Below are 14,665 nucleotides of genomic sequence, written 5' to 3'. Positions count from 1 at the left end.
ATTTTATTTCACCCTCTTTTAGTGCTGGAACTTTAGACGGACCGCCTGCGACCGCTTGAAAAAATTGAACTTGTGCCCGTTATCTGAGCCCGCTCGCCTGAGAAATTCGGGCTGCCCGCCCAACCCCGACCACCACCTTCAACGGGCTTCGGGCAGGTCTTAGTTGACCGAAGCCCGATCGGGCAGCCTGAGCCCGCATTGGTTGCTTGAATTTTTTGTATATTTTATAATATATATAATATTATTTATTAATTATATTTGTATATAAATAATTATTAAGCTATTTATTGTAAAAATTATATAAGAACTATAATTAAGATTAAAATCACAAGTTTTTAGAAAAATTGTGTGAGAGATTTGAGAGATTGTGAGAGATTGAGAGAAATTGAGAGAGATTGAGAGAAATTGAGAGAGATTGAGAGAGTATGGGTGAGGAAAATGTTTAGGGAAAAGGGAAATTTTTGGGTTAAAAAATTATTTTTTTTCCTCCAAATTCGGATCCAACAGCTATATTTTGTCATCATCGGGTCGGGTTCGGGCTGAAATCAGGCAACAGTAAAAAAAAGAGCCGTTGGTGGTCGGGCTTTCAGACATCGATTCGGGTCGGGCGCCAACTGTCAAAAAACTAGCCGTTGATCGGGCTTCGGGCAATTCGGGCCAGAATTCAGACCGGAGGGAAGAAAAAAAAAAAAAAAATCAACGGTCGACGGTTGGGGGCTTTCATCGGCGGCGGGCTTCGGCGATTGTGACTTTTCTCGGGCAGCCCGAGTCTGAAAACTTACTTAAACGGGTGGCCTAATGGGCATTCCCATCGAGCCTAAAAAATTCGGGTTTCAGAGAGACCCGCCAGTCCAAAGTTTCCGCCAGTCCAAACGGGTGGCCTTTTACACTTTTTAGAAAAGCAAAAAAGAACAGAAATTGGAGGGAACGAAGAGAAGAGACCGTCAAGAAGAAGAAGAAGAAGAAGGAAAAAGCTCATTCATCGTGAGCTCAGAGCTAAAAGAATACGAAAAAGTAGAAGATATTACAGAGTAAGAGGGAGATGCGAAACGCCATAGCCAGAGCTAGAACTGGCGAGGCAGAGAAACCATGCAGGGACTTCATCATCAGCAGCAGCAGCTAGCCGCTCTCCTCTCCGCCGCCCTTCCCAAGGACGATTCCCCATCCTCCGCCGCGTCATCATCTTCTCCGGCGGCGGCGGCGGTAACTGGCTCTAGCTCTGACGCCGGCGATGACTCCGCTCGGATCGCCGCCCTTAACTCCCTCCACCGCGCCCTTCTCTTCCCTCACAACTCCCTCCTCGTCACCCACTCCGCCACTTTCCTCGCTCAGGGCTTCTCTCAGCTCCTCTCCGACAAGTAATCCTTTTCGCTGCTTGTTCCAATTAGGTTTCTGTTTGATTGTCGTCGTTGTTTTTTGTTTGGATGTTGGAATTAAATTCATAATTTACTGAAATTTTTGGTGAAATTCGGTGTTTTCAAGTTTTTTGCTCTATAGTTTGGGACCGTTCTTGTCGGTGCAAAAATGGTGAAGTTTGAATTTGAAGAATATGACACCAAGCTGGATTTCCAGAATGCTCTTCTTATCATTTTTCAGCATCGTAGTAATTTCCCCCTTTTTTCTAGCTTACCAATCTGCTAAAATTTTGGCGGAATTTCAAAATACAAGATTTCATTACGAAATATACACAACTAAGTCGGGTTCAAACAGTTCTTTCCTTTCCTTTTTCTGAATATCAGTAGGTCTTGAATTCTAAAGCAGTGTTTTCTTAATATGTTTATCACTTTAGCTTAGTGGAAGTTTTTGGCTTCATATAAATTTTTGTGGAAATTGCATTTCACTTTTCAGGTCTTACTCAGTGAGACAAGAAGCTGCTGTGACATATGGCGCTCTTTGTGCCGTGCTTTGTTCGTTTCCTATAACATCAAATGGCAGACAAAACCATGTTTTACTTGGGAGTTTGGTTGATCGGTTCATCGGTTGGGCATTGCCACTGCTGAGCAATGTCATTGCTGGTGATGGGGCCACTGAATTGGCATTGGACAGCCTGCAGGAGTTTCTTAATGTTGGAGATGTTAGCGCGATTGAGAGATTTGCTCTGCCAATTCTCAAAGCATGCCAAGTACTTCTTGAGGATGAGAGAACCTCCTTGAGTTTGTTGCACCAAATTTTGGGTGTTTTGTGTCTGATTTCATTGAAATTTTCTAGGACCTTCCAGCCTCACTTTCTCGACATTGTGGATCTGCTTTTAGGATGGGCATTGGTACCGGACCTTGCTGAACCCGATAGACGGATAATTATGGACAGTTTCTTGCAATTTCAGAAACATTGGGTGGGTAACTTGCAATTCTCTCTCGGGTTGCTCTCAAAGTTCCTGGGAGACATGGATGCTTTGCTTAATGATGGAGGTCCTGGAACTCCTCAACAATTTCGGAGGTTGCTGGCTCTCCTTTCCTGCTTTTCATCGGTTTTGCAGTCTACTGCTTCTGGGTTACTGGAAATAAATTTATTGGAACAGATCAGTGATCCACTTACCAGAATGGTTCCTCGGTTGTTGGGGTGCCTATCTATCGTTGGACAGAAGTTTGGATGGTCAGAATGGATTGTGGATTTATGGAAATGTTTGACACTTTTGGCCGAAATATTATGCGAGAGATTTTCCACTTTTTACACACTCGCAGTTGATATCTTATTTCAAAGCTTGGAAATGAACTCTACTACCCCATCAGTGGGAGCCGGGAAGATTACCTCATTTGAAGTTCACGGGATTCTGAAAACGAACCTCCAGTTACTATCTTTGCAAAAGTTTGGTCTCCTTCCATCAGCTGTGCAGAAAATACTGCAATTTGATGCACCGATATCTCAGCTGCGTTTACATCCAAATCACTTGGTTACAGGGAGTTCTGGTGCCACATATATTTTTTTACTTCAACATGGAAATAATGATGTTGTTCAACAAGCAATTACTTCATTGATTGAGGAGCTGGAATCGCTGAAGGGCATGATAGCAAAAAGTCTTGGTTATGTAGATGGGTTCTGCAGTATTGTAAATTATAAGAGCTATTCAAAACTTGAATTGTTTGCTCTAGTCAAGTTTGATTTGAAAATTTTGTTGACGTGCGTTCTATTAGGTGGAGATAAAAATTTGGTTGGCCAACTAGACATTGCATCCTTATATCTTAGGAGGTCAGAAAACTTGATCTCTTTTCTTATGGAGAAATTGAATCCTTTTGACCTAGTTGTTCAGTCCCATGCAGAGTTGCAAGTCAGTGTTATCAAGACATTGGACAGGTTATCTGAAGTTGAATTCTTGAGCAAGTCCTCTGCAAGAAGTCAGAATAGGGGGCAATCTTCTGTGGAAGTCAGTGCTGAAAAGAACCTTACTGATAAATGCTTCAGAAATGAACATTTGGGTGTCATTATAGAACACCTGAGGAAATATGATATTCTCTTTGTGAAAGCCCTCCACGTTTCTTCTCCTGTTGCAGTTAAAGTAGTAATTCTAGGATGGATCCAGAGATTCTGTGAGAATGTTATTGCTACTTACAGGAACTCAAACCTGAAGAATTATTTTGACGAAGCATTTGGACATGCAGGGACTATTAGTAATGTGGTTTTCTCAGTTCTGTATTCTGCATCTGACAGGGAACCAATTGTGAGGTCACATGTTGCATTGGTTTTGAAGTTGCTGCTGCAGGCAAGGCTTGTGCATCCTGTGTACTTTTATCCTATAACTGAAGTAGTCCTAGAAAAACTTGGTGATCCAGATAATGAGATAAAAAATGCATTTAAGAGGCTACTTGCTGATGTTTTGCCAACTACAATGTATGCGTGTGGGCTGCATGACTATGGCAAATCTACTTTGTCTAGGTCTGATGTTCTTAAATTGGGCAATGGCTCCAATTTGCACTGGAAGCAAGTATTTCCCTTGAAGCAGCTGCATCATCAACTTCATGCGCAACAACTTGTGTCCATATTAAGTTACATTTCACAAAGATGGAAGGTACCTCTTTCCTCTTGGATCCAGCGTCTGATTCATAGTTGTCGGAGATCAAAAGACTCTGTTTCAAATCAACTTGAAGAAGCAGGAAATTTTGGTGCTAATGTTGTATCGTTGGATGTCAAAGTGGATGAGGATATTCTTGAAAAGAATTGCTCAGTTAATAATCTAGCTGGTGCTTGGTGGGCTATACATGAAGCGGCTAGGTATTGTATTTCCATGCGTCTTCGAACTAACCTTGGCGGTCCGACCCAGACTTTTGCAGCATTAGAACGGATGCTTTTGGACATTGCGCACCTTTTGCAGCTTGATAATGAGCAAAATGATGGGAACTTAAGTATGATAGGGGCTTCTGGTGCTCACTTGTTACCCATGAGGTTATTGTTGGATTTTGTTCAGGCATTAAAGAAAAATGTATATAATGCTTATGAGGGTTCTGTTCTTTTACCCTTGTCTACTCGTTCAAGTTCCTTGTTCTTCAGAGCTAACAAGAAAGTCTGCGAGGAGTGGTTTTCTCGAATTTGTGAACCAATGATGAATGCTGGATTGGCTCTACAGTGCAATGACGCTACAGTTCAATATTGTACTCTGCGTTTGCAGGAGCTTAAGAATCTTGTGACCTTAGCTTTGAAGGATAAATCTAGGGCCCAAGTAGCCAATCACGTCCAAGGTATCAGGAATAGATTTTCTGCAGACATCATGAGGGTTTTGCATCACATGGCATTGGCTCTCTGTAAGAGTCATGAATCGGAGGCTTTGATTGGCCTACAAAGATGGGTTTCCATGACATTCTCTTCCTTGTTTGGGGAGGAAAACCAGTCTTATGGCGACGGTACAATTCTGGGGCCCTTTTCATGGTTTACTGGACTTGTACATCAGGCTGAAGGTCAGTATGAAAAAGCTGCAGCTCACTTTTCTCTCTTGCTGCAAAGTGAGGAGTCACTCAGTTCTATGGGTTCTGATGGTGTGCAGTTTGTTATTGCACGTGCGATTGAGAGTTATGCTGCTGTATGTGACTGGAAGTCTCTAGAATCCTGGCTATTAGACTTGCAAGCACTTCGTGCGAAGCATGCTGGGAAGAGTTACTCTGGTGCTCTGACCACAACGGGCAATGAAATTAATGCAATTCATGCACTGGCACGTTATGACGAGGGTGAATTTCAGGCCACATGGGCATGCCTTGATTTGACACCTAAATGTAGCAGTGAGCTCACACTTGATCCCAAGCTAGCCCTGCAAAGAAGTGAGCAGATGCTTTTACAGGCAATGCTTTTGCAAAATGAGGGAAAGGAAGAAAAAACTTCTCATGAATTGCATAAGGCCAGATCAATGTTAGAAGAAACATTCGCTGTTCTGCCTCTTGACGGGTTAAGGGAGGCTGCTGCATATGCCATCCAGTTACATTGCATCGTTGCGTTTGAGGATGGTTATAAGCTTAGAGGCAGCCAAGATAAATTCAAACAACTACCACCGATATTATGTTCACATGTCGAGTCCACATTATCCCCATCAAATAGAATTTATCAAGATTGTAATCAATGGTTAAAAGTTCTTCGGGTTTATCAAACGATTTTACCGACTTCTCCAGTTACTCTTAAACTCTGTACTGATTTATTGAGTCTAGCCTGTAAAAAGAACAACATAATGTTGGCTACTCGTCTGGAGAAATATCTCAAGGATCACATACCGAGTTGCTCTGAGGTAAAATATCGTGATTTCCTCATTTCATATTTTCAGTTTGAGGACTCAATGCTACTGTATGCTGAAAATAAATTTGAAGATGCTCTCACGAGCCTTTGGTCTCTTGTCCGCCCTTATGTGGTCTCTCCGGCATCTCTAGTTTCTGACGCCGATGATAGCTTTTTAAAAGCCAAGGCATGCTTGAAACTCTCACGCTGGTTGAGGCGCAGTTATTCAGAGCCGTGGCTTGATAAAATTGTGCCGGTGATGCTTTCAGATTTCGAGGCTTCTTTTGACAGCGATAGACCTGCCTTCGACAATGAAAATGTAAACCGTGGCCTGACTGTAGGTCCTATAATTGAGGAAATCGTGGGCACAACTACAAAATTGTCTACTCTCCTTTGCCCAACTATGGGTAAGTCATGGATTTGTTATGCTTCCTGGTGTCTTAGTCAAGCAAGAGACTCTCTTCTCAACCCTCAAGGAAATGTCCTCCACACATGCTCGTTTTCTCCTATCCTCACCCCAGAGGTTCTACCTGGAAGATTTAGTTTAGCTGAAGACGAGAGCATAAGAATAGAATCTATGATTGTGCAGCTGTTGCAGCACAAGTTTGCATGTGATGCAGAGGGTTCTAAAGACGAACAAGGAGAGTTGAATTTCTCTCTTAATTCTGCTGTACATTTAAGGAATGACAACCTTGTGAAGGCTTTGGTGCAGCAAGTAGTAAATGTCATTGAAGCTTCGGCAGGAGCACCTGGTGCAGAAAACTTAAGTGATGAAAGCTTGTCAGCTACTCTAGCTTTTAAGTTAAAGGTTTGCTTCCTGCATACAAATTTTGGCTTAAATGAATCTGAGATATTATCTGTAGTTGATGATTTAGTTGAAATTTGGTGGTCTTTGAGGAAGAGAAGAGTCTCACTCTTTGGGCATGCAGCTCATGGGTTTATACAATACCTTTTGTATTCATCTGCCAATATTTGTGACGGTCAATTAGCTGGATTCAATTGTGAGCCTTTGAAACAAAAGACCGGCAGCTATACCATGAGGGCTACTTTATATATCCTGCATATTCTTCTCAATTATGGGGTGGAGTTAAAAGATACACTGGAACCAGCTCTCTCAACTGTTCCTCTGTCACCATGGCAGGTGAGATAGTGCTCCATAGTTTAGGATCCCTCTCGCTAACCTTTTTCTGAGGATAGAAAATACAACTCTGATCAAGAATTATCTTTGTAGGATGTTACACCACAATTGTTTGCTCGGCTAACTTCTCATCCTGAACAAGTGATTCGGAATCAGTTGGAGGGCTTATTGATGATGTTGGCCAAGCAATCTCCATCATCCATTGTTTACCCAACACTCGTTGATGTGAATGCAAATGAAGAAAAGCCTCCAGAGGAACTACAACACATACTAAGTTGTTTGGTAATAGCAATTTCTTTCATTATTTACTTCGCTCTTATGTCTGTTATTGATTTACAAGACCCATCTGTGTCTCATAATTTAGGCGTTTTTTCATTTAAAAAAGAAAAAGAAAAAGAAAACCTAATGAACCACTCCGGTTCAGGCTTTTGACAATAGATAATGCCCTTTTCTACTAGGAAGGCAATATAAATTTCCACTGTTATTGGCGTTGGACATGGAACAAGTGGTTGTTACTTGTTAGATATTTTAGTTTGTTGTAGGCTCTAATACTTGAACGAATCTCCATCGTTGAAATATTAAATTAATAAGAATTTATTATCTCAAGTCATAAATTGCCTGGTTGAAATGGAATCAAGATTGTTGAAGCAGTCTTGTTTCTTGCAGAATGAACTTCATCCAAGATTGGTTCAGGACGTTCAGCTTATGATAAATGAGCTTGGAAATGTCACTGTTCTTTGGGAGGAGCTGTGGCTTAGTACACTTCAAGATCTTCACTCAGGTAGCGTAATCTCCCTTGATTGTGATTTTGTCTTTCACAATGCCAACTTCTTGCACGTGTATTTTTACATAATAAAAGCAAGACTGTTACGAGCATCATCATTGTTGGTGTTGCTCATGCTTGTTATTATTTTTTAGGTGATTTTCTTTTAGCACACATCATACGCAGTTGTCTTATTTGATTCATTTCAGATGTGATGAGGCGTATAAATCTCTTGAAAGAGGAAGCTGCACGAATTGCAGAAAATGTCACTCTCAGCCAGAGTGAGAAGAACAAGATAAATGCTGCTAAATACTCTGCTATGATGGCTCCCATTGTTGTGGCCTTGGAGCGTCGCTTTGCTTCTACATCTCGAAATCCTGAAACACCTCATGAAGTGTGGTTCCACAAGGAGTATAGGGAACAATTGAAATCCGCCATCTTAACTTTCAAGACGCCTCCTCCATCTGCCGCAGCACTTGGTGATGTGTGGCGACCATTTGATAACATTGCTGCATCCTTAGCATCTTATCAGAGGAAGTCATCAGTTTCTTTAAGAGAAGTTGCACCGCAACTTGCTTCCTTATCATCTTCCGATGTTCCAATGCCTGGTCTTGAAAGGCACGCCACAATATCTGAACCTGACATAAGCGGTGCTGGTCACAAGGGGATTGTTACAATTACTTCTTTCTCGGAACAAGTGGAAATCTTGTCAACCAAAACTAAACCGAAGAAACTTGTTATACTTGGTTCTGATGGTCAAAAGTACACGTATCTTTTGAAAGGAAGGGAAGATCTGCGCCTTGATGCCAGAATCATGCAGTTGTTGCAAGCTATAAATGGTTTTTTGCGTGCATCTCCTGAAACTCATCGTCATTCTGTGGGGGTTCGCTATTATTCTGTGACTCCTATCAGTGGCCGAGCTGGTCTAATTCAGTGGGTTGATAATGTGTTAAGTATATACAGTGTCTTTAAGTCCTGGCAAAGCCGCGTTCAACTGGCTCAGCTCTCAGCAATTGGCGGTGGCAATTCAAAAACTTCTGTTCCTCCACCAGTTCCCCGACCAAGTGATATGTTCTATGGTAAAATTATACCTGCGCTCAAAGATAAAGGCATAAGGAGAGTGATCTCACGAAGAGACTGGCCTCATGAAGTGAAGCGTAAAGTCCTCCTTGATCTAATGAAGGAGACCCCGAGACAGCTTCTTCATCAAGAACTATGGTGTGCCAGTGAAGGTTTCAGAGCCTTCACCTCAAAACTAAAAAGGTATTTTTGAGAACCTGAAGTAACTTATCAAACACATTATTCTATTTATTTCACGTTTGAGTGATAAACTGACCAGCGATGTTGAACAGAAGTAGCAACTCATATTTTAAGATACTTGGAATTGCACTGAAAGGTATATTTAAATACAGGAACATAATGGTGGCTACCACTCTGCTTACATCTATAGATGTTTGGTGACTATGAATAATGTGATTATCAGCTAATCTCTCGTCTCTTTTTATGTCAGAAAAATATGAGTGAACATTTTGGATTTTTTTTTAATAAAAAAATTGTAATTGTATAGTAGTTATGGAGAAACATTGTTGGTTTAAAATGCACAATTTCTTGAATGCCGCTTAATAGATTTCCCATGGATTACCAAGGTAGTCTTTTCAACCTAATATCTGGTTTCAATATATCAAACACTGCCACTGGCACTCTACAAAAAGGGAAGATTAGGAACCTGGACTATTTACCGCTGCAAGTGTCATGATGCTTTTTTTTTAAAAAAATTTAAATAATTGTACTACCAAGAATCTTGTTGTTACAGTAGACTAGTTATGCAAGAAAAAAGACAGCTTTTTATATGATGACCGTTGTTGAACATTGAAAGTAACAAGTCTTCTGTTATAGGTATTCTGGAAGTGTTGCTGCTATGAGCATGGTGGGCCACATTCTTGGCCTGGGGGATAGGCATTTGGATAACATACTTGTCGATTTCTTCAGTGGTGAAATTGTACATATTGATTATAATGTTTGTTTTGACAAAGGGCAAAGACTCAAAGTCCCAGAGATTGTTCCCTTCCGTCTAACCCAGACCATTGAAGCTGCACTAGGGCTAACTGGAATAGAAGGCAGCTTCAGGGCAAATTGTGAAGCAGTGATTAGTGTTTTGAGGAAGAACAAAGACATACTCTTGATGTTACTTGAAGTTTTTGTCTGGGATCCACTCGTGGAATGGACTCGGGGAGATTTCCACGATGATGCTGCAATTGGTGGTGAAGAAAGGAAGGGCATGGAGTTGGCTGTTAGCTTAAGTTTATTTGCATCTCGAGTGCAGGAAATCCGTGTCCCCTTACAGGTGTGAATCTATTGTAAATCAAACCTTGCATGTTCTCCTATTTATAAAAATGTAGGATACGAAGTTGTTTGTTCATGACACAAATACTAATTTAATTCTCAACTTCTCATCCGTTATTTTTAAATCCTGAAAATATTCTAATATTGTTTTGAATAATGACCAGGAACACCATGATATTTTATTGGCTACCATACCAGCTGTTGAATCTGCCCTCGAGGTATATATGAATGATGCATACCTCTCTGTTTCCTCCTTTCTTTTGTAGGTACTGGTTCACTCTCTTATTTTTTGACTGACTAAATTTATGTACCAGAGATTTGCTGATGTTCTAAATCAATATGAGCTTGCCTCTGCTGTCTTTTATCAAGCTGACCAAGAGAGATCTAACCTTGTACTGCACGAGACATCTGCAAAGTCACTTGTTGCTGAAGCAACTAGTAATTCTGAGAAAACTCGTGCATCATATGAAATTCAGTCCCGGGAGTTTTCTCAAGCAAAGGCTTTGGTTGCCGAGAAATCTCAAGAAGCAGCTACTTGGATTGAGCAACATGGAAGAATCCTTGATGCGTTACGTAGCAATTTAATCCCAGAAATAAATGCCCACATGGAATTGAGCAGCATGCAAGAAGCTTTATCTCTTTTGTCTGCTGTCCAGGTGGCAGGGGTTCCATTGACTATTGTTCCTGAGCCTACGCAAGTACAATGCCGTGATATAGACAGGGAAGTTTCTGACCTAGTATCTGAACTAGATGTTGGACTCTCATCTGCCCTTACAGCGCTTCAGTTATATTCTTTGGCTTTGCAAAGAATTCTACCACTGAACTACCTTACAACCAGTGCAGTGCATGGCTGGGCACAAGTTTTGCAGCTCTCTATCGGTGCCCTGTCTTCTGATATCCTTTCCCTTACAAGAAGACAGGCTGCTGAACTTATTGCTAAGAGTCATGGGATTAATCTGGGTCCTGTCAAACACAGTCACAATGATCTGTGTCTTCAAGTAGAGAATTATGCATTGAAGATAGAGAGACTTGAAGAAGAGCGTGTTGAGCTGGAGAATTCTATTGGCTTTGAGACTGAGTCAAAAGCTAAGGACCGTCTCCTGTCTGCTTTTATGAAATACATGCAGTCTGCTGGTCTTGGAAGGAAAGAAGATGCTAATTCTCCTATTCAATCAGGACAACCAAAACACGATGGAACAAAAGATAATAGATTACGAGAGGAGCTGGAGGAGAAGAGGGAGAGGGTATTATGTGTTCTGAATATTGCGGTCAGTTCCCTGTATAATGAGGTCAAGCACAGGTTGCTTGAAATTTTTAGTAATTCCACTGGAGGAGGTAGTGCAAAGAATAGATTGCAGTATGATTTTGATTCTGTTTTCTGTGAGTTTGAAGAGCAAGTAGAGAAATGTATGCTTGTAGCAGGGTTTGTTAGCGAGCTGCGCCAATTGATTGGTACACCTAGTGTAGATCCTGATAAAGATGATCCAGAATTGTATCATGAGAATAATTGGGCTTCAATTTTTAAAGCAAGTTTACAGTCCTGTAAGAACTTAATTGACCAAATGACTGAAGTGGTTCTTCCGGACATGATGAAATCAGTAGTGTCTTTGGATTCCGAGGTCATGGATGCATTTGGATCAATTTCACAAATTTGGGGTTCTATTGATTCAGCACTAGAGCAGTTTCTGGAGATTAAAATGGAGAGGGCGTCCTTGGTTGAACTGGAGCAGAACTACTTTATTAAGGTTGGCCTTATTACTGAGCAGCAATTGGCTCTCGAAGAAGCAGCTGTCAAAGGCAGGGATCATCTGTCCTGGGAAGAGGCAGAGGAGCTTGCCTCCCAAGAAGAAGTGTGTAGAGCACAGCTGAATCAACTTCATCAAACATGGAACCAGAGGGATGTGCGCACTTCTTCTCTCATTAAAAGAGAAGCTGATATAAAGAATGCCATAATTTTATCTGAACGTCAGTTTCAATCTCTAGTTGGTTCTGAAGAGGAAAGGGCGATCCATGTTCTGGGAACCAAGGCAATATTAACTACCCTAATTAAGCCCTTTTCTGAAATGGAATCAATTGATAGAGCTTTCTCTTCAATCGGAAGTTCCTTTTCTTCTCAGTCAAATGGGATTTCCGAAATTGCAGATTTTTTGAATTCTGGACACCCAATATCTGAATATATTTGGAAGTTTGATAAATTATTATATAGCCAGTCTTTCTTTGTTTGGAAACTAGGCGTTGTTGATTCTTTTCTTGACTCGTGCATACATGATGTCTCTTCATCCGTGGATAAAAATTTTGGGTTTGACCAGCTCTTCTCTCTGTTAAAGAGAAAGCTGAAGATGCAACTTCAAGAACACATTGGTAAATACTTGAAAGAACGAGTTGCTCCGACTTTATTGTCCTGCTTAGACAAAGAGAATGAACGTTTGAAGCAACTGACAGAGGCAACAAAAGAACATGCTCTTGATCAAGTGAAAAAGGATATGGGGCTTGTAACAAGGGTGCAACATATGCTCGAGGAATACTGTAATACTCATGAAACTGCAAGAGCGGCAAGGTCAGCTGCTTCTCTTATGAAAAGGCAAGTGAAAGAGCTCAGGGAGGCTCTTCACAAGGCTGGCCTAGAGATTGTTCAGATGGAGTGGATGCACGATGTTAATTTGACTCCTTCACATAACAGCAGAATTATATTTCAAAAGTTTCTTGCCGGTGATGATAGTTTATATCCTATTGTTATAAACTTTAGCAGGCCTAAATTGCTGGAAACAATACAATCTGCTATGTCGAAGATAGCCAGGTGTATGGATTGTCTGCAAGCTTGTGAACGAACTTCTCTTACTGCTGAAGGGCAGCTTGAGAGAGCAATGGGGTGGGCATGTGGCGGGCCAAACTCCAGTGCAACAGGCAACGCTTCCAGCAAAACCTCTGGAATTCCTCCTGAATTCCATAATCATCTAATGAGGCGGAGGAAACTGCTTTGGGAAGCTAGAGAAAAGGCATCAGATATTATCAAAATTTTCATGTCAATATTGGAGTTTGAAGCTTCAAGGGATGGCATTTTTCGATTTCCTGGAGAGATTTATCCTTTTAGGACTGGTAGTGATGGCAGGACGTGGCAGCAAGCTTACTTGAACGCACTAACAAGATTGGATATTACTTACCATTCTTTTGCACGTAAGATTATGTAGGCCAATGACAATGAGATTTTTAAATTGATATTGCTCATATATCATTGACGTTGTATGCTTTTCTCCTACTTGTATGTTAGGTGCTGAACAAGAATGGAAGCATGCACAAAGCACCGTGGAAGCTGCTTCCAGTGGCTTGTATTCTGCAACCAATGAACTTTGCGTCGCCTCTCTCAAAGCAAAGTCAGCTTCAGGTCATGTCTTTTCTTTGTTAAACATGTATCACATCCACTTAATACATGCATATCTTTTCTTTGTTATACATGTATCATATCCACTTAATACATGCATATGCATGTGTATTGCGCAGGCAAGGATATGCCTATTGCTTATTTTCACACCTATGGCTTTATTCTGTGATGCGCACACACACCTTCAGCACCAAAAGACAAAACAAACACAGAGACGCCAAGTGCTAATACTTCTTTTGTTTTATTTATTTATTCTTTTCAATGAGTGCTAATGCATCAAAACGTGCCTGTCACTTTTTTTTTTCTTTCCTTTTTAACAGGTGATTTACAAAGCACAATACTTGCTATGAGGGATAGTGCATATGGAGCCAGTGTGGCACTAGGAGCATATGGTCGTGTTTCAAGAAATCATACGGCTTTGACTTCTGAATGTGGTTCCATGCTTGAAGAGGTATGGTTACTAAATTTGATGAGAATTTTCTATTTTGTTTGATTCTCTTATGTAGTGCGAGAACAAGAGACCCCATGTTACTCATCTGATTTTTATTATATTTATAGGACGGACCGGTCTTTTTGCATGATGATAAAATGCTTATTAGATTGTATAAAAACCCGAGTGAACTAATAAGTTCTGAATTAATTTATTAATGAATACGTTTCTCTTTAAATAGAATACAATAGGAATAATAATCCCAAAAAATAAGGAACTGATAAGGAATTGATATTCTAATCCTAAGTTTAAAAAACAAACAAATCCTAATAGAAAATAAGATTGATGTTATCCAAAGTTTGACTAAATCCAATAAGATTTGAATTTCGTCCACACTCCCCCTCAAGCTTGGCTGTAGATGTTGATGAGGCCAAGCTTGCCTACAAGTACTTCAAGAGTTTGTTCGGATAGACCTTTTGTGAGTAGATCAGCTAGTTGATGAGATGTAGGCACGTATTCAATTCTGATAACGTCTCCATCAAGTTTTTCTTTAATAAAATGTCGATCTACTTCCACATGTTTAGTCCTATCATGATGAACAGGATTATGAGCTATATTGATAGTTGACTGATTATCACAGTAGAGCCACATAGGTTCTTCAAAGTCAATCTTCAACTCTTTCATCACTCTTCTTATCCAAACAAGTTCACAAACTCCATGAGCCATAGCTCTATACTCAGCTTCTGCACTGCTTCTAGCAACAACTGACTATTTTTTGCTGCACCAAGTCACCAGATTCCCCCACAATAAGGTACAATATCCAGATGTTGATTTTCGATCATCGATTGATCCAGCCCAATCTGCATCAGTGAATGCTTTCACTCTTCGATCATCAGCCTTTGCAAAAAATAAGCCTTTTCCAGG

General features: G+C 40.7%; 1 protein-coding gene across 1 annotated transcript in view; it reads left to right on the top strand.

Moving 5' to 3' along the window:
* The first annotated feature begins 828 nt into the window (after window positions 1-828).
* The window catches only part of LOC21409625 (serine/threonine-protein kinase SMG1), a 21,645-nt gene continuing 7,808 nt past the window's right edge, over window positions 829-14,665 (top strand). The window contains exons 1-10 of the mRNA XM_024165509.1: window positions 829-1,358; window positions 1,849-6,829; window positions 6,920-7,108; window positions 7,493-7,607; window positions 7,799-8,852; window positions 9,486-9,933; window positions 10,097-10,150; window positions 10,247-13,106; window positions 13,201-13,314; window positions 13,632-13,762. Coding sequence (XP_024021277.1) covers window positions 1,090-1,358; window positions 1,849-6,829; window positions 6,920-7,108; window positions 7,493-7,607; window positions 7,799-8,852; window positions 9,486-9,933; window positions 10,097-10,150; window positions 10,247-13,106; window positions 13,201-13,314; window positions 13,632-13,762 — 10,215 coding nt within the window. The 5' untranslated portion in view covers window positions 829-1,089. The remainder of the gene's footprint in view (window positions 1,359-1,848; window positions 6,830-6,919; window positions 7,109-7,492; window positions 7,608-7,798; window positions 8,853-9,485; window positions 9,934-10,096; window positions 10,151-10,246; window positions 13,107-13,200; window positions 13,315-13,631; window positions 13,763-14,665) is intronic.

Source organism: Morus notabilis, unplaced genomic scaffold (genome assembly GCF_000414095.1).
Source record: "Morus notabilis unplaced genomic scaffold, ASM41409v2 Scaffold115, whole genome shotgun sequence".
NCBI lineage: Eukaryota > Viridiplantae > Streptophyta > Magnoliopsida > Rosales > Moraceae > Morus > Morus notabilis.
The sequence above is the reverse complement of the archived record's forward strand: the minus strand, read 5'-3'. Positions and strand labels throughout refer to the sequence as shown.